Here is a 24492-nt window from a genome sequence, read left to right as displayed (position 1 = left end):
CCTCTTTGGGCCTATTTCCCTACATATAAAATAAAGGTGGCTAGATTAATGTTATGATCCATTCTTAACTGATTCACCCCAGTAAGCCTGTTGGGTAAGCAAAGTAGGAATGGCTGTCTATTTTGCAGGTGAGGAACCTGGGGGCAAGCTCAGGTTTCCCCCCTTGTTCTCCAGGGACCACAGGTTACACTGTGGCAGGGAGGTGCTGAGTCCATGACATTGGCTAGCCTGACAGAATGCAGCAGTGACACCCCCCTCTCCCATGAGCTGCCCAGGCCTCCGGCTTATCATCTGTAAAATGGAAGAGGAGCTAGAGGGAGTCAAGGTCTCCCTGGAACCCCGCCCCCCCATGATTCCATGACTCTTAGTGGTCTCTTTAAGGACTCAGGCGACAGACCCAGAAGGGCACGGACATTCTCCAGCCCCTCTGTGTCAGCTGCGGTTGTGCTTTCTACAGGGAGGGGCGGCCAGGCTTGCTCTACACCAGTCCTCTGTGAGTTGGGCCACCATGCTCCGCTCCCTGCACATTCTTCCCTGGGTTCAAATGAACTCACCTCAGGCTAGAAGTTCTCCTTCCAGCTACCCCATGACAGGCCATGGTGCTGGCACTCCTGCTGGCCAGGTGGGGCCAGGTAGGAGAATGTGGGGTAAGGGCCATGTCTTAAAGAAAACCAGGCAATGATGTCGGTACAATCAGGGACCTTCTATGCCCCCTGGATGGGCCCTGCCTTTTGGGCTCCTTTGGAAATGGACAGGGCAGAGCCTCTAGAAGTTTCCCATGCTTCCTGGGTCGCCAGCACAAGCCGAGTTGGCTCAGAATCTGAATGCTACTATTTCTATGGCTAATGGTCTTAATGCTTACATTTATAATGGGGGTTTCTAGACAGGCTTACAAAGACACATGTGGATCCAAATCCTGGATATTATTAGTTATATGACCTGGGCCTCAACTTCTCTAAACCTCAGTCTCCTAATATGAGAAAGAGGGCTAATGATAGTCCATTTCTCAGAGATGGATGTGACACTTAAATGAGGTCATGCATGTAGCACACAAGGTCGTATTCATTATGCTCACGGTCATCAATTAACCAGCTCACTCTGCTTCCCCTGGGTGGAGACCAGCTCACAGTGCCCTGAAGTCTTCCTTCGTAAAACAAATCAGAGTTGCAGTTATTAATTATCTGAGGGGTTTTTTTCGGGTACTGTCTCTCCTACCAAGTGTTGCTCACTGCTCTGGCCCCCGTGTCCAGCACAGTGCCTGGCCCATCAAAGATGCTCATTGCATAGCTGCTGAGAGAACAAATGAATCTTCATTTCTAATTCATAGATGAGAACTGTCACTTAGAGGAACTAAGCATTAGCCTGACCCAATCACAGATCAATAAGAGTGGGGGGCGGGGGTGCAGAAGGATCCTTAGAGATAATTGAATCAGACAGATGGAGACACGGCAGCCTGGCCAGAGAACGCTGAGCATTTGGCTGAGGTCACACAGCAAGGGAGCGGGGAAGGCAGGACTACTCCCCACACCTTTTCACTCACCTCAGCCCCTCTCTCAGCGTCTGGCTCAGGAAAGGGTATTGCTTCCTAGTGGGGTCAACCATCTAGGAGGCCAGCGAATCGTCTTCACATCCTCAGAATGCAATTTGGGATCCACAACCAGGCCGATGGCTAGACTCTGCGTTGCCCTTCAGGGGACAGGGGACATAAACCTCATTGATCGGACCCGGCCCCTGACGCCCACCAGCCCGCCGCGTCGTCACTCCCGCCAGCGAGTCGGCAGGTATCATAACTGTACACCTAGAGGAGCCTCAGGAGTTCCCTGGAGTCTCCAAGAATCGTTGGTCCCATTTTACGGATGGAACCATAGATTTTGAATTTCTTGCCTCAAGCCACCAGTTTGTAACGGTGTCCTGGGTCGTTTGCAGCCGCGGGGAGCCACTGCTGAGCACGGGATTTAAACACGGAAAGGGCAGCTCCCATTTACCGGCCCTCCTGTGTGCCTGTCGCCAGGTTAGACCGTTCCACGAGGACCTCCTGCTCTGCACACCTGCCCTGGACGTCAGCAGGCATGGCCCGGGAGCGCTTCCTCTGCCGTCCGTGCTGTTCTCCGTGTGGAGACAGAGACCCCCAGAGAGGCTCAGCCACTTCCCCTCTGTCCCACAGCTTCTGTCCTCCGGGCACTTACTCACTACACCTAATGAGCGCCAACGGTGTGTCAGGCCCCCAGAGATTCACGGCTGGGGGAGGCAGGCCTATAAATGGACGGTTTAGTACCTTGAGGGAGGTGGTAATATAGAGACAAACTCGGACTGGCCTGGGGGCCCACACGAGCGACAGCCAGCCCAGTTATAGGTCAGCGAAGGAAGGCTTCTTGGAGGTGCTGGTACTAAACATCAGTTTTGAAGTCTGAATAACGACAAGTAGGAAAGGCAATTCAGAAAGAGAAAGTAGCATGTGTCAAGGTGCAGCAGGTGCATGCAGGAGACTATCAGCTGGGTGCAGAACGGCTGGAGGCGTGCACTGAGAGGTAGGCTGGGGCCAGGTCATTGCAGGCCTTATGTGACAGGCCAAGGAGTATGAAAGAGGTGATGCCTCAAACATTTTCCAGTTCGGAGCCCGTGGAAGAGAGAAATCCCTCCCCTTCTCTCAGTCCTGAGTCTTCTCCAGTTCCTGAGACTGGAGTGGCCCCTGTGAGGCACCTGTCCATCCCCGTGCTGGGGGCAGGGAGCCCGCAGTGGAGAATTCTCCATTTTCCAGTTCCCATTTGGCTCCAATGCCCACAGCAGCTGGCCTGGCTGGGTGCAAGCGGGGCAGGACCGTACATGGGCCAGCTGCGGGGTAACGTTAGTGTGCGCGTGCTCACGCGTCCCAGGTCAGGGCTGCTCTCCGTACCTGCAGCATCCCCTTCCCTCTGGATCCTCCCAGCAAATGCATGACTGCGTGGCCCCAAACTGCAGTATTTTAGATGCCTAGGAGTTTAGCCTTGGGAAGGGGCAGAGCTGGATATCAGTACTGCGCCAGGGTTGGGCACATGAGCTCCGGAGCCAGGGTGCTCGGCCTCGGTCCTGCCTGCACTGCTGTCTATGTGTGACCTTGGACACATCACTTCCCTCTCTGGGGGTGCAGGGTATACATGCTATCTGCCTCACAGAAGTTGTTAGCATAGGGCCCAGCACACGTTCAAAGCTCATTAGACATTAGCTACTATGACAGACTGGGGGGCTCCTGAAGTCTTGGGAATTGACTCAAGAGAATCATAGCATCTTGGAAAATTCAAATCCTAGAATCTCAAACTCTTGGAAGCACATGATTAGAAGAACCCTATTGGATCCCTTATATAAGTCTCTACTCTAAAGATTCCTTATACAATGTGTCTGACTGTGCTCTTTTTTCTTCTTGTAAACATTCAAGAACAACGCGCATCAATTGTAAGTTACAACTTGATGAATTTTACCAAGTGAACACAATAGTGGCTAACCAGCAACCAGGGCAAAAGCAGACCCCGCAGCTCCCCAAGAGCCCTCCTGATGCCTCTCCCCAGTCACTCCCCCACCCCCTCACACACACAGACATAGTGATTACCCAGCCAGCTGGGCTGTTGTCAAATACCTTCTTGTGGGGTTGTGTACCATCGTTAGAAGAACTCTAATTATTAGAGAGGCTCAGTGAGGTAATTTGGAAGTTGTAAATGAAACTTTACCTTTAAGTTGTTTTATTTTTACTGTCCTATTTCAGTGGCAGCCTAGTTTAGGGCTGAGCTACCCAAATGCCTAGGGCTGTTTTTACTTTTTTTTTTAAAAGACTAATTTTATTTATTTTTTAAAAGATTTTAATTAACTTATCTGTCAGGGACAGACAGAGAGAGAGAGAGCACAAGCAGGGGGAGCAGCAGGCAGAGGGAGAAGCAGACTCCCCGCTGAGCAAGGAGCCCGATGTGGGACTCGATCCCAGGACACTGGGATCATGACCTGAGCCGAAGGCAGACGCTTAACTGACTGAGCCACCCAGGTGTCCCAGGGCTGTTTTTAAAAATACAGATTCCTCAGCCCCATCCTGAGTCTATAGCACTAGAATGTGGGATCTGGGTGTGGGACCAGAGAATCTGTATTTTTACATGCTCCAGTAGAACTTTAGGTGAGGTCCAGCTGGGTTTGGGAACCACTAAAGAGCTCGGACTCTGGAGAGGCCATTTTTCCAATCCACATGCCATCTTACTGGCCATTGACTAAGGCACTTGGACCTCTTGACTCTCAGTTTTTTTATCTGTAAAATGGGGATAAAATGATAGTACCTCCATCCTTGGGTTGTTGAAGGACTCTGACATCCACAGGCCAAGTGCTCACGCAGTAATGAAGCATGGCTATTCCTGAGAAGAGCCCATCTGTGGTGTAGCCAAAGGAATGTTGGGCTTGGTATCTGAAGACTTGTGTTTGAGTCCTGACTGGGCCACTTGCTGGCAGTATGACCTTGGCCAAATCTTTTTTTTTTTTCCCCCTATTTTATTTATTTATTTATTTATATTTTTTAAAGATTTTATTTATTTGACAGAGAGAGACACAGTGAGAGAGGGAACACAAGCAGGGGGAGTGGGAGAGGGAGAAGCAGGCTTCCCACTGAGCAGGGAGCCCCATGCGGGGTTTGATCCCAGGACCCTGGGACCATGACCCGAGCTGAAGGCAGACGCTTAACAACTGAGCCACCCAGGCGCCCCTCAATGTTATTTATTTTTTGACAGAGAGAGAGAGAGAGAGAGAGAGAGACAGTGAGAGAGGGAACACAAGCAGGGGGAGTGGTAGAGGGAGAAGCAAGCTTCCCGCTGAACAGGGAGCCCCATGTGGGGCTCCATCCCAGCGCCGTGGGATCATGACCCAAGCCGAAGGCAGACGCCCAATGACTGAGCCATCCAGGCGCCCCAACCTTGGCCAAATCTTTTGACCGCTGCCCCCCACCCCCAGGTCTCAACTTCCCTATCTATAAAATGGAAATACTCTTTGCTCCCCTCATAGGGTCTTTGAGGGGATCAAAAACTGCTCTGAGGATAGAAAGTGCTTCAGGAAGTAAACCCCAGGGAACAGGGACTCAGCTGAGCCTGGGAACCCGGTGGAAAGCGGGCTTGCCTTGTCCTTGCGGTTCTGTGGAGGGCAGGCCAGGTGGGGGTGGGGAGAGGGAGCTGCTGAGTCTTTGGTGTTCCATGGTCCTGGTATGCCCTGGCACAGCTCCCGCGCTTCTTGGTTTCTGAGAACTATCTCCTTCCTGGTCCTGGGGCAGGAAGAGTCCAAGATCCCATAAGCAATGAAATCCCGCGCAATGTGCCGTAGTCAGAATGCTTTTATTATTTCAATGTCTTCCCTTTTATTAAAAGTTCTTTGAAGTCCTTTACTAGCATTTTCAGAAAACTTTTTAATGAAGTATAATATGCATACAAGAAATGCACAAATCATAAGTGTATGGCTCAATGAACTTTCCAGAAACTAACCAGCTCCCAGATGAAGAAACAGAGCCTTACCACCATTGCAAAAACCTCCTTTGTGCCCCTTCCAGTCACTAATACCCTCACAAGGGCAACTTTATCTTACTCTAGTCCACAGATAAGTTTGCCTTGATATAGCTGAAGAGTACAGTATGTATTCTTTTGCATATGGCTGCTTCTGCTGCACACTATGTCAGTGGGATTCAGCTGCATTGTTGCTTGGAGCAATACTTCATTTCCATTGCTGCTTAGTATTTCCCTTAGATGAGCATCCTACATTCTGCTCTTGGTGGACCTTCAGCGTGTTTCTACTGTGGGGCTATTATAATAGCACTTCTCTGAACATTCTGTGTGAGCCTTTGGTGAGTATGTGTGCACATTTCTGTTGTGTCTCCTAAGAGTGGGACTACTGGGTCATGAGGTGTACACGTATGTGGCTGGAAACCCTTTATTCCGGTTCAGTTCTATTTACTGCAAGTAGAACATGGTTCATGGGGCTGAGTGTCTATCCAGAAGATAGACAGACCCGACCACAGCAAGATAAACAATCGCCTCCGGGGTCTGAGATGCTGATGCACGGAGAGATCTGCAGATTCAGAGACTCTCAGGTGAAAGTCGGACACAGGAATCAGACCTGTCACTTTCCCTTTCTGTCTGCTCTGCTAATTGACTCTAGAGATAACCTTGTGTCTGCTTTGCCCGGGGGGCCAGTGTTCCCCCCACAGTAGTCAGCAGACCACCTACAGGGGACAGCGTGCACTTGAGCACGCCGCAGCCCTACTCAATCAGACAGAGATGAGGCTGTGATTTTTAACACACTGACATTTGAGAAGCACTTCTTAGGACCTTGCGGTCTTTTCCTCCCTTCCCTACCCCTCTCCACTGGGACCTAGGAGAGGGCCAGGTATGGGATATCCACTTTGAAAGGAGGCATGGTAGAACACAGGATTCTAAAGGAAGAGATGACCTTGTTCAGCAGATCCCAAACACCAGTCCCACCAAAATCACCCTGGGAACATGTTAAACATCTATTCCTGAGCCCCACCCCTAATGATTTTGTTTAGTAGATCTGGGGTGGGGCTGGGGGCTGGCACCCCACCCCCTTAGGGAATTCCCAGTGGTGGGAACCACTGGTTCCATTCAATGGCCAGCTCTGTCTGGGGAGAACACAGTGGGCCCAGTGGTTCTGTTCTGTGTCTGCCCTGGAGGAGTGGAGCACAGAGTTACTGTGGGAAAGAGGAAATCGGTATGGACTGAGCTCAGGGGGCTTGAGTGTGGAACTCCAGGCCTTGGCCCAGAGCCTACCAGCAGAGGTTGGTTTACATCTCATTAGTATGCACCTTGCTGCTCGCAATCATCACTAACCCTTTCCTGCCTCTAGCCCCGAGGTCAGGTTCAGCGAGCTGCACTGCACTGACAGGGGCCTCAGAGAGCGGAACTGCCTGTCGTGCCCCACCGCTAGAATGCTGCTCCCTGCCTGCCCAGGCCTGCCCGCCTGCCAGCTTTGTCCCAGGCACTTCTGCTCAGAGGGGTTTGGACTCGCTGGACAGACAGCATGGCGAGGCTGGGCCCGGCCAGAGGGAATGGGATGGAGAGGGAGAGCCAGAGATAGAGCCTTTGCTGAGAATCTGTGTTTGCGGGGCTGAGAGGACACACGGTTATATGATCCCTCCCCTCTCCCAAGTGCTATTTCCAACCCCCGAGCATGGAGAGGCAGGTGATCAGATCACACACAGGGGATCTGAATTTTAATCCCGCCTTGGCCACATGCTGGCTGTGTGCATTGGAAGTTAGGGAACCTCTCTCAGTCTCATTTACCTCATCTGCAAAATGAGGATAATTATAGGGTTGCTGTGAGTGAGTTTAAAAGCTATACTGCATGCCAAGGGCTTACTACGGGGCCTCTCCAATGTTCAATAAATGTCAGCTGTGGCCAGTGTTTGTACCTCTGTAAACATTTCATATTCCCCAAACCTCAGCATCCTTGGGGCATCATTCGACAATAGCTCAGTGGAGGGTCAGCTCCACTAAGGCAGGAGAGCAGGGACCAGTCCCAATTCTCAGATAAACAAGTAGAGGTCCCATAAAATGAGGGGGTTTTGCTCAGCTCCCACTGGGTCCCCTGTCTGGCCCTCTGATGGGTTACCGAGGACCCCTGACACCCAAGGAGTGGGGTTCATCATCACAGTGTCTGCAGGTGACGGCTCATGTGTGAGCCATTGTGAGGACTGTTTTAGGCACTTCATCTGAACTGAGCCTCACTACACCCTGATGATTATCTTCTCCAATTTATATGTGAAGAGACTGAAACTCAGTCAGGTTCAGTCGGTCAGCAACGGTCATAAACCCAGGCGGGACTCAAAAGCAGGCTGCCTTAGGCCCGAGCCTGAGCCGGTGGCCACCATGTTATGTGGCTCTGACAGTAGCCTCCCTGCCCCCGGGGTGCCTGTGTTAGAGTAGACCTGACTGCGAGTGGCCATGGGTGGCCGATGGTATCGTGCACAAAGAACAATGAGAAGCTTCCATTCCAGCAGCTTCTCAGAGCCAGCTAAGAGGAACAGGGTCCACTTGACTGGTGGCTATGGGGCTGCTAGCTCCTGGCAAGGCAGCTTGCTGTGTCCTGGATAGAGAGGGGAGCTGTCCTGAATGGCCTCATTATACAGATCGCAGAGGATGGGGCCTGGAGAGGCCGGCCCAGCATGCCAGTGTCAGAATGAAAAAGATCAGGAAATTCATGTTGTTGGGGTACGTCCACAACATTCTCCACCTTCTGTCTTCACTGCCACCTCAGGCCCACCACACTGCCCCCCTCAGCCTCTGAATGACATCACACCAAATAGCTCTCTGCACCCACTGCAGGGGAAAGGGTGACAGGAATAGAAATTATTCTTTTCTTTTCTTGTTTGAGAGAGAGAGAGAGAGAGAGAGAGAGAGAGTGTGTGTGTGCACATGAGCAGGGGGAGGGGCAGAGGCAGAGAGACAGAGAGAGAGTCGTAAGCAGGCTCCACGCACAGTGCAGAGCCCGAAGCAGGGCTTGATCTCATGACCCCGAGATTATGACTTGAACCGAAACCAAGAGTTGGATGCTTAACCGACTGAGCCACCCAGGCGCCCAAGAATAGAAATTATTCTTATTATTTTGATGCTGTTCAAGCTGCTGCTTGTGCTTTGTTACAGATCATTGCACAAGAGAAGGGAAGTCACAAAGACCCGTGTGTGTGTGTGTGTGTGTGTGTGTGTGTGTGTGTGTGTGTGTAGAAGGGTGCTTTAGCAAGGAGCTCCGGGACATAGGCTGGGATCAGTACACATACAGAGAATAGTTCCCTCTTTCCACACGTACTTTTTGAACACCTAGTGTAATAGTAGTAACATTACTGGATTTTTACAATAGTAATAATTAATAATAGTAATAACATTAGCTACTTTCTGTGTGCCTGGCACTGTGCTGAATGCCGTCCATGCAGAAGCTCATTAAATCCTCCATGAGGTAAGAACTGCTATCTCCATGTCACAAATGGGGAAATTGAGGCTGAGACAGACAAAGCCATGCCCCTAGATGCAAGCAGAGGCAGGATGGAGGTCAGGTCTGACCTTGAGGCCTGGCTCCTTCCCCTGCAATCTCTTTCTGGCTGGTGACTTTGTGGGTTCCCGAGGAGCCTGCACCTTGGGAGAAAGGCTGGGTTGGGGGAGCAGCTTGGTCAGTGTGGAGAGCCCAGGACATGGAGACTGGGTTCTGGTTCTAGTTGTGCCACTGCCGTCCTATGTGATTTAATACAATGCCTTCCCTTCCCTGGGCAGAGTTTTCCCATCTTTCTAAACAGATTAGACTCCCAGTCTTTTTTCACCTGTGCCCTCAGGAGGCCTGGGACTGTCACAGAGATGCCTGGGAGGGTGGAGGTGGCAACAAATGGGAGACAGGGCTCTGTACCCCCAATTCACATCTATCGCAGCACCAGCTCTGTTGAATCCACTTTACATAATGATAATGATGGTTTAACAGTAACAGCAGCTAGCATTTACTTTGACTGCTGGGTGCCATGTACTGTGTTAAACATTTAATATGAACCATCTAGTCAAACCTTCCGAACAACTGTCTCAGGTGGGTTCATTTAGTATCTCTCTTTTAAAGATGAGGAAAAGCAGAGGCTCAGAGGGTTAGGTTAGTTACCCAAGGTCACTCAATTTGGAACTTGGTGTCAACATGTCTGAAAACTCACCCTTTTCAAAGAATTCCACTGGATCAGAGTGGCAGGAAGCACAGACAGGAAGTGCCCCACTAGACGAGGCTATGTAGCAGGGACATTCTGGCTTCTGCAAGATGCGCTACTCTCTGAAAGAGGCTCTCCAGTCCTCTGGGGGAGTCTATCCCATAACTTCAGAATACAACCTTCCTCCCTCCCAGAGAGCCACCCCAAACCCAGACCTTCAGGACAGCCCTTCTCCCCTCTCTTTACCCCTCCTCCCATATGGGACCTCCTAGTGCCTTTCCAGCCAGAAGGAGAAAATCGAGGGCTCCCACGGGCCTTCCCACAAGGCTGACTTCACACTCGCGTCCCCATCTGTTCCAGGGCACAAATGTAGAACCTAGAGGACATGCTCTGTTCCCCTGCTTGTCTCTCAAGCTTCTGATGGATAAATATTCTCTGCTCTGCAGAGCTGGAGCTGGTTTTCATCTTACAAACTACTCTGGCCAGAGAGCCCCCCAAGAAATGGGGCAGGACTCCTCCCCTCCTGTCTCTCCACCCTGAGCCCGCTGCTTCTGGGGTGCTTCTGGTTTAGGGAGTTTTCAGCTTCAAATGCAAAGCCCATGGATCCATATGGGATCCCAAAAGGAAGAGACCTTGCTCCCTCTGGGCCTCACTGAGTGTCAGGGTCTGCAAACTAGAATGCCTATAGCCATCGTCTCACGATGTGGAGAGAGATGTGGGCACAAATGGGTTTCTCTTCCATTAGAAAATGGACCTTGGTGATAAACAGTAGCTGAAAGACCCTCAGTGTCTGGGAAGCACTCTCAAGACTTTGGAGAGTGCTTGCTCCCCCTGGTCTATGTGCACAACCTCCTTGTTCCTGCCTTGGGGACTCTGAACTGCCTGTTCTCTTCTACCTAAAACCCTTTCTCAAGAAGACTTTGTGTCCCTCGCCCTGCTCTAATGACACTTGTTACCCTGATTTATCATCTCTTTCTTTCTGCTACTAGAAGAGAATCCCCATAAGACCAGGGACCTCATCTGTTTTCTGTTCTGGAATGCCCTCACAAGGTAGGCCCTCAGTAAATAAGCACTGAACGAATAAATGAATGAATGAATGACTTTGGCAGAGGAGGCCCAATAACAAAACATCTTCTCATCCTTCCCCACTTTGTCCCTTTGTGTCCTCAAAATCCAGGTGCCCGGAAGTCCTTTGTTTCCATCACATATTCATCTCCCCAGGGTCCCATTAAGATATCCAAGGGTCCCAGGCAATATAGCTGCTTCATCCATGAAAAAATATTAGAAGTTATATCTTATGGTAATGTCAGTATAAAGATAAATATATTTTTCTATATGAAAATATTCTCTTCAACCCCAAAGTTTGTTTTCTTTCTTCTGAATTTAATAGAAATTAAAACATTTTCAGGGGTCCCTGAAAGTACCATGGCCCTGGGTGTGCCCACTGTGCCTACCACATAGGGGGACCCTGCATCCTTCTCTGAATCCCAAGCATCCTTGGTTCCTGGTTTCTGTGCCTCGTTCTCTAGAGCTGAGTTGGCCAACACAGTAGCCAGTAGTCATATGTGGCTATTTAAATTTAAATTAAATAAAATCACAAACTCAGCTCCTCAGTTGTACCAGCCACATTTCAAGTCCTTGATAGCCACACATGGCTAGTGGCTCCCATATTGGACATCTGAGATATAGAACATTCCCACCATTGTAGAAAGTTCTTTTGGAGAGTGCTGTTCTAAATAATTGGCTCCAGCTACACCAGCCCTCTCTGAGTGTCTCTTCTTGGAATATGGATTCCAAATATTGGCTGGCACTTGAATCCACCACCTATTAGGTGGATGAACCTGGGCAGAGCCTTCAAATTATCTGAGGCTCAGTTTCTCATTTACAAAATGAGGGTCATAATAAGTTCATAATAATGGTGATGTTGGTACAATAATTAACTTGCACTGAGTGTATTCCAGTGCTGGCTATTTGTCATGCATTGACTCATTTAGCCTTCTCAGCAACTCCGTGAAATAGGTACCTAGACCATATCCCTTTTACTGGGACCAGAGAGGTGACATAACTGCCCAAGGTCACACAGCTGGTGAATGGTAGAGCTGGGATCTGAAGCCAGGTCTATCTGACTCCAGAGCCCACTTTCTTTCTTTTTTTCTTTTTTTTTTCCTTCTTTAAAGATTTTATTTATTTATTTGACAGAGACACAGCGAGAGAGGGAACACAAGCAGGGGGAGAGGGAGAAGCAGGCTTCCCACGTAGCAGAGAGCCTGATGCGGGGCTTGATCCCAGGACCCTGGGATCATGACCCGAGCCGAAGGCAGACGCTTAACGACTGAGCCACCCAGGCGCCCCAGAAAGCCCACTTTCTTGACTATCAATTCTACCCAGTGCTGCACCCCCTCCCTCAAAACCAAGTGAGATAATGCATGCAGATTTTTTTAAACTTAAGGATTACATATAGATATGACAGTATACGTTTTGTCATCAACAATAATATCAGAATACTAATGATGAAGGGACCCCCCAGTCCCAGCTCCATTTCCCCCATGTCCTAGGTGAGGACTTCCTTTGTCAGTCATCTCTGCCTTCTAATTTTAGGCGTGGGCAGACCTGGCCTTTGACAGCTCTCTTGAGAGCCTCACAGTCCGCTGGCGGTTCAGGCTGCCATTTACCAAGCCACTATTGGTCCTAATAAGGTGTTCCTCTGCGTCTCTTCCTCCCTGCGTGCTCACCTATCGCATTATCTGTCTCCCCTGCAGCCCTGGGAAATAGGTAGGAGTACCTATTATCATCTGCAGTTTTCAGACAGATAAAGTGAGGCTCAGAAGAAGTTCTATGGCCTTCCCAAGGTCACATGACCCATCAAGGGCTCAAGCCACTGGCTCCTTTCATGCTTCTATCCTGTTCTTTGACTTGTTCTGTTACAGGAGGATCTGGCAGGGGCTGCCTACAAACTAGCTAGTGAGTCAAGGGCTCATCCAAGTTTCTGAGAAGTAAATCAAGCCTCTCTCCCCACAGGGAATTCCAGTTGGCTTAACCCAGTAGAGCTGCTGTTCAAGCCCAGTCCACACCAGAGTGGGAGTCTTGAATGGAAATATCTCCCTTTGATCTGACATAAGATCTCAGCATGTAGTTCTCTTCTGGTCCTGCTTCTTCTCAAAATTCTTCAGTGGCTCCCTACTACTAAGAGGAAAAATAACTTTAGTAGCTAAAGACTTCATGACTAGCAGGTACCTAGAATGTCAATATTCTTTCACTGATGATTTTAATTCCGGTTCAAAGGCACAATCCCTCCTGTCCCTCCCCGCCTTTCAGTTGTTGTCACAAATAGAATATACTTAGGATTCTTGAGAGGTAGCAAGAGCCAGCCCTAACACTGATGCTTGAGGCAGACTCTGTGGAGGGGAGGGGAATGGGATCATATTTACCGAGGGCATCCAAATCCACGGTAAGTTTACATTTGGATTTTGGGGGGAGTGTGGACATTCTCCAATCCAGAAAAAATGAATCCAGGGACTCTTTCTTAAATGAAAGGCTCTCTAAACTTAAAATAATATCCCATCTCATTGTTTCTTCCTACAGCTTAGGAAATCAAGAGCACCCAGGTTCAGGAAGTCTGGCTGCGTGTTTTCAGTTCAGCTACCACTTTCTAGGTGGCCTTGGGGGTTCTGTGCAAATTTCAGGGCCCCCTATCTGCAAAGTGGGAGTAAAAGGGCAGATGTGCTTCCTAGGAGTATTAGGTGGGATGCTAATGAACATCTGGGACATGCTTAGGAAAAGGGAAGGTGTTGGGCCATGAGGGAGAATGTCATCACTGGTCTGTGCCTGGGTACTTCTGGGAGTGATGGGGGTGGGGGGGGCGGTGAATTCATTGCCAGAAACAAAGCCTGACAGTGTGAAGAAATCTAGTAAAAGCTTCTTTAGTGGGAGTTTGATTTGGCTTTGAATTCCTCCAAGTACATTTGGTTCCCCATGGAAGGAACAGAATTAGTCACAGACTTCTAGAACTAAAGACTAAAGTCACTGCACATGGGCCTTACAAATATAGATCATAGTGCATTAGGATCCTAGCACATCCAACTGTGTGCCTTAGGACTTTTTAATGACAGGACACAAGACGTTAGAGTAGCAGAGCTCCAGCCTGTCAGATCTGGAGGGGCCTAGAGGCCATCTATCCAGTTTTTCAAACCTACGCTTCCCAGTGGGGTGAGGGGCAAGCCTGTGGGCAGGGCCCTAGCCCTCCACCCCTGCTCCTAATAGTGTAACTCTGCTTTAATCTATTTACGATTTCATTAGGAAAAAAGAGATTCTGCCCCTGAAAGCAATAGAGGGGTTTGAAATCACGGATCTATTCCAGCCCTTCACCCAACAGACAGCACATCATTTACAGAGGAGGAAAGAGGTTCACAGCGCTTAGGTGACTGACTTGACCAACGCCACCAGGGAACAAGTGACTTTTGATCCAGGTCTCCCAAGAGCCAGGGTAGCTTGCTACAAGGACCATTGAGCAAGCATTGGCGAGTGTGCAAGCCTCATTCACAGCCAGAGGAAATCCATTCCCTGCCTTTGAGGGCTCTTTTAGGGTGTAGTAGAGACCACAGGGCTGCACAGCCCAAAGAATCATACTTGTATGAGTTGGAAGGGACTTTAGAGCTCTCCTCTTCTCCCCCAAGGGCAAGTATCCCCCTACAGTAGCACCATCCTTCACAGGTGGCCACCCAGACTCTGCCCGGGGCTCCTCAGTGATGGGCAGCTCTGTATTCTGAGATGACTCAGTCCAGAATTGCACTTGAGGTCACTAACCAAAAGAATGAGGAAAGATCTTAGAGCATTTCTCCTCCCATTTGTGCTTAGACTTTTTATCAGTGACTTGGATAAAGACATGGATGTCACAACCACCAAGTTTCTGAATGTTGGAATTCAGATTCTGAGAAGTCGGAGCAGTGAGCTGAAGCACAGGGTCAAGTGCATCATGGTCTCATTTAAGCCCCACAGCACTGAAGTGGAGGAAATCAGCTCATGAAGAACAGATTTGGGATGGCATGATAATACATCTGAGCGTTTTCATTACCTACAAACTCAGCAGTCAGTATATGAGCTGGCTGCTAAAAGTAATAGTACTCAGTAATATTTATTGAAAACTGTGTCACCTACTATATTCAGCATTTACGTACGTTAACTGATTTCATTCTCAAAATGGTATTATGAAGGAGAGAAATGAAAATCTGAGACAGTAAGCCACTTGCCCAAGGTCACAGAGCCAGAAACTGTGTGTTATGAACCACTTTTCTGCTGTCTTCCCCATCTATGAGATGGGTCTGGGAGTTCCAAGGAGGCAGATTTGATTCAGACATATATCCTAAAAGGGTCCATGCATGAACCCTCACCCCTGCACTTGCTCACACCTGTGCACACACAAGCCCTATAGCTACCGACTCATTTGCTCATATCATATTCATCTGTCAAGCAGGCACATACCATTAATGTATCCATACAACTATTCCAAAATTGCCACCTAAGTATGTGTGTGCTCTCTTGCAAATGTGCACATTCACCCACATGCAGATTTTCCTCTGAGTCTGGGGAGCCAAGAACAGGAGGCCCCACCCCAGACAAGCACCTGCTCGCAGTTTACCAGAACAGCCTGTGGCTGGGCCAGCAAGCTTAGACTCGACCAGAGACCGGCAGCTTCCTGCTCTGCTGGGGCACAGGCTGGACCTTCTCCAGAGGGTTCAGTGGGCCCCACCCTTACCCCAACCTCAGGTTTTGATTCGGCCTTGGCTTTGCAAACTAATAATAACTAATATTTATTGAGTGCTTTTCTACGGGCCAGGAACTGTGTTAAGTACATTAATGGGCATGATCTTATTTATTTAGTCTTTATAAAACCCTAGGAAAGCAGTACTCTTAATAGCTCCATCTTACAGATGAGAAAACAGAGGTTTGAGGAGGTTAGCTTACCCAAGGTTATGTAGTTGGCAAGCAGTGGAGCTTGGATTTAACCCCAAAGGGTCGGATTCACAAGGAGCCACAGCTTCTCTTTCTGGCAGTGTGGTCTGGAGGAAAGAACCTGGCTCTGGTTCTTACCCTGTCACTTTGGGCAAGTCCCTTTCTTTCTTTTCTCTTTCTTTTTTTAAAAGATTTTATTTTATTTATTTATTTGTCAGAGAGAGAGGGAGCAAGCACAAGCAGGGGGGAGCAGCAGGCAGAGGGAGAGGGAGAAGCAGGCTCCCCGCTGAGCAGGGAGCCAGATGTGGGACTCGATCCCAGAACCCTGGGATCATGACCTGAGCTGAAGGCAGACACTTAACCGACTGAGCCACCTGGGCATCCTGGGCAAGTCCCTTTCTTTTGGGGGGACTTCATATTCCAGCTTCAGAAAGGAAAGGATAATCACTAAAGGATAATCACTAATTCAGTTTTCATTCTGTCATGGCTTTTCCTAAGTCCAGATCCTTCCAGTTTTCACCTATTAAGTAGGGTTATGTACTAGGCACTGGGAATTCATGCATGAATAAGATACACAAAGCTCTTGTCTTCATGGAGCCCAGTGTCTAGTGTAGGAGACAGTCACTAAACAAATTAGCAAGAGCATACTGGGTGGTGCTAAGTGCCATGGAGAAAATGGGGTGGTATGATAAAGAAGGGTGCTAGGAAGGAGGCTACATCAAACTGGGTGTTAGAATGTGACATCTGAGAGCTGAACCAGGAAGAAGTATAACAAGAAGGAGCCAGCCATGTGAGAATCTTAAGGGAAAGAGCAAGTGCAAGGGCCCTGAGGCAGACTCTAGTTTGGCATGTTTGTGGAGGAGAAAGGCGGCCCATGTGGCTGCAGCTTGATGAACAATGGGAGAGTGCTGGGAGGTATCATTAGAAAAGCAGGCAGGCATGTGGGCCCACATGGCCTTGTAGGCCATAATAAGGAGTTTAGATTTTAATCTGAATGCTATGGGAAGCCACTGGAAAATTTTAAGAAGGGAAGTGATCTGAATTGATTTATGTTTTCACAAGATGTTTCTTTTTAAAAAAATATTTTATTTATTCATCTGAGAGAGAGAAAGAGAGAGAAAGCAAGCACAAGTGGGAGAGAGGGGCAGAGGGAGAAGCAGACTCTCCGCTGAGCAGGGAGTCAGGACATGGGGCTCGATGCCAGGACCCTGGGATCGTGACCTGAGTCAAAGGCAGATGCTTAACTGACTGAGCCACCAGGCGCCCCTCACAAGGTGTTTCAAAATAATGGTCCCAGGTGCTGTGGGCTGGGAGGGCAGCCCAGGGAACCCAACATGCCTCTGCACCTTGCAAACCTGTTCACTTGCCTAGGCATAGTGCTAGGAAACAAATGTCCAGACACAGGCCCTTCCTCAGCAAACCACTCGCCTGGTCTGTGGGTCTTACAGCTTGAACACAGCCCTGCTCACCAAACCCTCATCCAAGGGTGCATTCTCTTTGCATCTTATCCCCTTCCAGGGAGACCTTGCCCCTGCTCCCTTCCCTGAGCTCATCTCTGCAAGACGCCTGTGCAGCGGCCGAGTGGTGTGTCTTGTTGGGGCCTGCCCTACACAGGTGCTGACCTGGTGAGCAGGAAGCTTTGTGCAAAGCAGGGCAGGCTGAGCAGGGAGGCTGTACGCACCCCAGGCTCGCTGGGCTGCAGAGTGAGCAGACCTGGGACTAGGGTAAGAACTCATTTTTCCTTGGGGCTTCAACTTCCAATGCGATGCCACCCTGGGGGGTTGGGGTCCCCGTGACTCAGAGGTCCACCCCCTCTTGCAGGAGACTGTGTCAGGGATGGGGTGAGTGGAATGGAAGGAATATGGCTTTTGCCTGGGGTCAGCTCCATTGTGAGCTGCAGCAGTAAGTGAGGGGTAAGAGTAAAGGGCAGGAAGGATGGGGAATAGCCACCCCAAGTGTAGAATCTGCCTCCATTCCTGCCCCCCTCTTCTCTGAGGTGCTGGGCCTGTGGTGCCATCAATAGGATTTCAAGAGAAGGATGGCGGTAGGGAGGCTGGAAGGATGGGGCATTTTCAAATTCTTTCCTGTCACAGGCTTGCAGATCCCAAGTTAGGCAGACTTTTCTACTCCCGCCTCCCATGTTGGGATGCTCCCTGCAAGGTCCTGAAGAAGCTGCATTCAGCTCCCTCAGGACTCTGGAAAGACAAAGATGCAAGCCTCTCCTTTCCCCTCTTGCCCCAGGAGTTTAACTCTTCCTTGCCTTTGAAGAGCGAGGCAACTGGAAAAACAAGTCTTGCCTGTTTCATCCAGGAATGCTCTGCACATCTGGCTGCCAGCCATGAAGCTCCTTGGAGTCAGGACTCTCACGAGCAGGCCAGGCACCAGCCTGGTGTACGCAGCCTCATACTTTGCTTCTGGAAGGCCTAATTTGGCAACGAAACTTTGCCCTCCCCTACTCCCATTCTATCTTCTCCCTGTCCTTAACCCTGAAGTTGGACTTTAACCCAGGCTGGAGTTCAGGGATGAGCCATGTGGGAAATGGCATGGGAGAGAATGGGAGCTGCAGCAGGTCTTAGGGGGAGAAGTACTCATTCAGCGCTAGTTCAACAACTCCCAGGGATGAATTCTTTCCTTGCCACCCAATATGTGAAATGGGGCAAGACTCATCTCCCCTCTGGGGCTCTATTTCCCCATCTGTGCAGAAGAGTGGGGTCAGAACTCCGTGTCTCAAAGGTCCATTGTAGCTCTGACATTCCAGGAGATTTGAACTTACCGGACGAGTCAGAATCAGGCCCCATCCAAAGGGACTAGTGGTGTGACAGGTGCAGGCAAGCCTGGGATGGGGGAAGCAGCCCTGGCCAATGATGCAAGGAGCCCCAGGTCTAATTCTTGCTTTGCCTCTATCTAGCTGTAAGGCCCTGGATGGGTCCCTTCCCTTTATGAAACTGAGTTTCTTATTACTAATAATAGCCAATATTAAGTTAAAACTTCTATGTCCCAGGCCCCCTGCTGGGTCATTTACCTTTGTTAGTCCATTTAATTTTCACAACAATCCAATGAGGTAGATAATATCCTTATCCCCATTCTACAGAAGAGGAAATCAAGGCTCATAGAGGTTAAATAACCTGCCCAGAAAATCACCCAGCTAGTAAGTGGTGGAGCCAGGGCTGATGGCCAAGCAGCCTGATGCCAGGCCCGTGATCTTGGTCACTTTGCTTTTCTGCAGCCCCTGCATGTGCAGATGCAGCTCAGTTTGGCTGGACCTTAGCCCTGATGGAGGGGTCCTGTAGGAAGTACCTAGAGCCAGATTGCTAAGCTTGGGTACCTGGTTGAAACTATTCCACCATCCAGCCATTGAAGGTTTTTTGGGAAAAGGAGTCAAGTGGTCAGGACTGTGTTGTATCTGCCAGGTACCCCTGAGAAAGCATTTAAACTAGTCTGTTAGTCTTCAAATATGGGGTTTCTCAACCTCAGCACTATTGACATTTGGGGCTGGATGATTTTTTGTTGTTGGGAGGCTGTCCTGTGTCACGTAAGATGTTTAGTAAACACCCCAGCCTCTATCCACTAGATGCCAGTATCTCCCCCTCCCCCACAAGCTGGGACAGTCAAAAATGTCTTCAGACATTGCCAAGTGTCCCCTGAGGGGCAAAATCACCCCAGCTAAGAACCACAGCAGTAAGAGACATTTCTTTCCTAACTTACACCCTTCCTTTTTTTTGCCTAGGGCTTCGGGAGTTTTTCCATCATGATTATTGCCTTCTTGGGCTTTTTCATTTTCTTGCTCCATTGTACAACCTGTGAAAAGCCCCGAGAAGGTCTCCTCTCCTCCTCCACCTGGCGCTTCACACACTCTCTCTATAATGCAACCATCTATGAAAACTCTGCCCCCAAGACCTACGTGGAGAGCTCTGTGAAAATGGGCATTTACTTGGCTGAGCCCCAGTGGGCAGTGAGATACCGGATTATCTCCGGGGATGTGGCCAATGTGTTTAAAACAGAGGAGTACGTGGTGGGCAACTTCTGCTTTCTGAGAATAAGGACAAAGAGCAGCAACACGGCCCTTCTGAACAGGGAGGTGCGAGACAGCTACACCCTCATCATCCAAGCCACGGAGAAGACCTTGGAGTTAGAAGCTTTGACCCGCGTGGTGGTCCACATCCTGGACCAGAATGACCTGAAGCCCCTCTTCTCCCCACCTTCGTACCGAGTCACGATCTCTGAGGACATGCCCCTCAAGAGCCCCATCTGCAAGGTGACCGCCACAGATGCTGATCTGGGCCAAAATGCCAAGTTCTATTATGCCTTTAACACGAGGTCGGAGATGTTTGCCATCCATCCCACCAGCGGCGTGGTCACCTTGGCTGGGAAGCTCAATGTCACCTGGCGAGGGAGGTATGAGCTCCAGGTGATGGCTGTGGACCGCATGAGGAAAATCTCAGAGGGCAATGGCTTTGGTAATCTGGCTGCACTCATCATCCACGTGGAGCCTGCCCTCAGGAAGCCCCCAGCCATCACCTCCGTGGTGGTGGCTCCACCAGACAGCAGTGTGGGTACCACCTATGCCACTGTTATGGTAGATGCAAACAGCTCAGGTGCTGAAGTGGACTCACTGGAAATTGTTGGTGGTGACCCTGGAAAGTACTTCAAAGCCATCAAGTCTTACACCTTCAGCAATGAGTTCAGTTTGGTGTCGGTCAAAGACATCGACTGGCTGGAGCACCTTCATGGATTCAACCTCAGCCTGCAGGCCAGGAGTGGGAGCAGGCCTTCTTTTTATTCCCAAATTAGGGGCTTTCACCTACCACCTTCCAAACTGGCTTCCCTTAAATTTGAGAAGGCTGTTTACAGAGTGCAGCTTAGTGAGTTTTCCCCTCCTGGGAGCCGCGTGGAGATGGTGAAAGTAACCCGAGCCTTCCCCAACCTGCAGTATGTTCTAAAGCCATCCTCAGGGAATGCGGGGTTCAGACTTAATGCTCGCACTGGACTCATCACCACCACAAAGCTCATGGACTTCCGTGACCGAACCCACTACCAGCTACACATCAGAACCTCACCGGGCCTGGCTTCCACCACCGTGGTCATCAATATCGTGGACTGTAACAACCATGCCCCCATCTTCAGCAGGTCCTCCTATGATGGTACCTTTGATGAGAACATCCCACCAGGCACCAGTGTTTTGACAGTTAGTGCCACAGACCAGGATCATGGAGAGAATGGATACGTCACCTATTCCATCACTCGTCCAAAAGCTGTGCCCTTTTCTATCGACCCTTACCTGGGGATCATCTCCACCTCCAAACCCATGGACTATGAGCTCATGAAAAGAATTTATACCTTCCGAGTACGGGCATCAGATTGGGGATCCCCATTTCGCCAGGAAAAGGAAGTGTCTATATCTCTTAGGCTCAAGAACTTGAATGACAACAAGCCAATGTTTGAGCAAGTCAACTGCACTGGGTCTATCCGTGAAGACTGGCCAGTAGGAAAATCCGTAATGACCATGTCAGCTATAGATGTGGATGAGCTTCAGAATCTAAAATATGAGTTTGTGTCAGGCAATGAACTACAGTATTTTGATCTAAATCATTTCTCTGGGGTGATATCACTCAAACGCTCTTTTATCAATCATACTTCTGGTCAACCCATCAACTATTCCCTGAAAATTACAGCTTCAGATGGGAAACACTATGCCTCACCCACAACTTTGAATATTACTGTCGTAAAAGACCCTCGTTTTGAGGTCCCTATAACATGTGATAAAACAGGAGTATTGACACATTTCACAAAGACCATCCTCCATTCTGTTGGGTTTCAGAACCAGGACTCCAATGATGAGGACTTCATTTCCTTAAGTGCATATCAGATCAATCATCATACCCCCCAGTTTGAGGACCACTTCCCACAGTCCATTGACATCCTTGAGCGGGTTCCTGTCAATACCTCCCTGGCCCGCCTGGCAGCCATTGACCCTGACACTGGCTTTAATGGCAAACTGGTCTATGTGATTGCAGATGGCAATGACGAGGGCTGCTTTGACATGGAGCTGGAGACAGGGCTGCTCACTGTAGCTGCCCCTTTGGACTATGAAGCCACCAATTTCTACATCCTCAATGTAACAGTGTATGACCTGGGCACTCCCCAGAAGTCATCCTGGAAGCTGCTGACGGTGAATGTGAAAGACTGGAATGACAATGCACCCAGATTTCCTCCTGGTGGGTACCAGATAACCATCTCAGAGGACACAGAAGTTGGAACCACAATTGCAGAGTTGAAAGCAAAAGATGCTGACTCGGATGACAATGGGAGGGTTCGTTACACCCTGCTAAACCCCACAGATAAGTTCGCCCTTCATCCCCTCACTGGGGAACTGGCTGTCACAGGACACCTGGACCGGGAATCAGAACCACAATATATACTCAAGGTGGAGGGCAGGGATCAGCCCAGGAAGGGCCACCAGCTCTTCTCTGTCACTGACCTGATAATCACATTGGAAGATGCCAATGACAACTCTCCTCAATGCATCACAGAACTCAGCAGCCTGAAAGTCCCAGAGGATATGCCTCCAGGAACTATTCTAACATTTCTGGATGCCTCTGATCCTGACGTGGGCCCTGCGGGAGAAGTGCGTTATGTCCTGTTGGATGATGCCCATGGGACCTTCCATGTGGACCTGATGACTGGCGCACTCAGTCTGGAGAGAGAGCTGGATTTTGAGAGGCAGGCTGGATACAATCTGAGCCTGTGGGCCAGCGACAGTGGGAGGCCCCTGGCCCGCAGGACCCTCTGCCATGTGGAAGTGATAGTCCTGGATGTGAATGAGAATCTCCACCCTCCCCGCTTTGCCTCCTTTGTGCACCAGGGCCAGGTGCAGGAAAATAGCCCCTCTGGCACCCAGGTGATGGTAGTGGCTGCCCACGATGATGACAGTGGCTTGGATGGGGAGCTCCAGTACTTCCTGAGGGCTGGCACCAGTCTTGCAGCCTTTAGCATCAACCAAGACACAGGTACTGGGAGTGGGGTGGATGGGAATGCCAGGTGCTGGGAGACAATGGGCCTAAGGAGATCAGGTGCTGTCCTGAAAGAAGGCAGGCTGCAGGCTAAAAAGAAAGGCAATAAATAGGGACTCTCCTTCTTGTTCCTTTTGTTTTAAATTTGTCATACTGGAGATGTGTGTGTGTGTGTGTCCATTTAAGTCAAATCACCCAACTCATTGGCATCTGTGTATATATTTATATACACACATATATTACATAATACATATTATATGTTATATGTAACTATTATATATATAACATATTATATGTATGTGCTTATAGAGGTAATGCATCATGGTTATAAATTTTTATATATAATTTTAAAATGAATGTATTTTTTTGTGTGTCCCACCTCCCCAGATATCTTTATTAACAATTTGGTCTATAATCTTGTAAATTTTTCTTCTTTGAGTCTGATATATCATCACTGTTTATTTTATTGTATGAGAAAATAACACAAAACACACTAAGTCTGCAATACTTTTTTTCCCCATAACATAACACCAGGATATCTTATATATCAGTGATTATAAATATTTTCCCTTCTTTTTTAATAGCTGCATTTTATTCTATCATATAGATGTAATATCCTTGATCATATACTTTTGCACATATGCATGAATCTCTATAGGAAAAACTCTTAAAAATGCAGTTGCTGGGTCAAAGGATAATGCATATTTTCAATGTTAATAGATAATTCCAAATTGCCCTCCAAAAAGGTAGCACCAACTTATTTATTCATTTTAAGCTTCATAGAAAATAAGTACAATTCAACAAACACTTGCAAGCACCCTCTGCTTGTGAGGTTCTGGAGATAAGCACTTTGGTGAATAAAGGTAGGTCACTGTCCTCGAGGAGCTTATAATCTGATGGGCAATTTATTTCCAGGGTGAAAGGCAGGGTGATGTGGTAGGAAGAGCATTAGACTGAGAGTCAATGATAGACCCAGCTCTTCCGCCCACTTGCTACATGATCTTGATCAAATCACATTCTCTCTCTGGGCCTCCATCTCCCCACCTGAAAAGAAACGAGGTTCCTTCAGCTCTGACACGCTATGGCTGTGGACCTGGGCCCTGTCCTCTCGCACAAGTCCTTCCAGCTGAGTGACCCATGAGAACTTAGGTGTAAGCCTCTTTTGCTCACTATTAGACCCGTGACTTCTAGAACAGTGCTGGCCTGTAGTAAGCAATTTGTGGAGTGAGTGAACTAATGACTCTGAAATCATGAAGATGCTGGAAAGGGGGACAGCAATTTATTCATCAAATCCCTAACTCTTAAGTTGGTACCTATAATATCTGAAACTTGAAGGAACTGGTTTAAGGACAATTGCCATGGGCTCCTAGAGGCTCTACAAAAGGATATGAATTCCCTGAGTTTGACTCAGCAGCTCCCATGCCACCTTGGCACCTTTTCTTGTGGAACTCCTATTTCCATAGTACCATTTGGGGGCTATTAAGTAAGGTGTGGGCTCTAAAATATTTTGGGTTTGGTGATCAACTGTCCCTAGGTATGATTCAGACTCTGGCACCCCTGGACCGAGAATTTGTGTCCTGCTACTGGCTGACGGTACTGGCAGTGGACAGGGGTTCCATACCTCTCTCTTCTGTAACCGAAGTCTACATTGAGGTTACGGATGTCAACGACAACCCACCTCAGATGTCCAGACCCGTGTTCTACCCCTCCATCCGTGAGGATGCACCCTTGCACACCTCTGTGCTTCAGCTGGATGCCCGGGACCCGGATTCCAGCTCCAAAGGGAAGTTGACCTTCAACATCACCAGTGGGAACAACATGGGATTCTTTGTTATCCACCCTCTCACAGGTAAG

General features: G+C 49.0%; 2 protein-coding genes across 5 annotated transcripts in view; one reads left to right on the top strand and one right to left on the bottom strand.

Annotated features, from left to right (window-relative positions):
- SLC36A1 (solute carrier family 36 member 1) overlaps nt 1–24492 on the bottom strand; it is a 275737-nt gene that overhangs the window by 141441 nt on the left and 109804 nt on the right. Inside the window, exon 11 of one of the 4 annotated variants that reach the window (XM_036087678.2) lies at nt 5242–5260. The exons of the other annotated variants lie outside the window; for them this stretch is intronic. Coding sequence (XP_035943571.1) covers nt 5259–5260 — 2 coding nt within the window. The 3' untranslated portion in view covers nt 5242–5258. Of the gene's footprint in view, nt 1–5241; nt 5261–24492 lie in introns of those variants that run through there. 4 annotated transcript variants of the gene reach the window in all.
- FAT2 (FAT atypical cadherin 2) overlaps nt 1–24492 on the top strand; it is an 81782-nt gene that overhangs the window by 1437 nt on the left and 55853 nt on the right. The window contains exons 2-3 of the mRNA XM_078066758.1: nt 19356–22635; nt 24173–24487. Of these exons, the coding sequence (XP_077922884.1) occupies nt 19377–22635; nt 24173–24487 (3574 nt within the window). The 5' untranslated portion in view covers nt 19356–19376. The remainder of the gene's footprint in view (nt 1–19355; nt 22636–24172; nt 24488–24492) is intronic.

This window comes from Halichoerus grypus, chromosome 2, assembly GCF_964656455.1.
Source record: "Halichoerus grypus chromosome 2, mHalGry1.hap1.1, whole genome shotgun sequence".
NCBI lineage: Eukaryota > Metazoa > Chordata > Mammalia > Carnivora > Phocidae > Halichoerus > Halichoerus grypus.
Note: the sequence above shows the minus strand (reverse complement) of the source record. Positions and strands in the feature narration are given on the sequence as shown.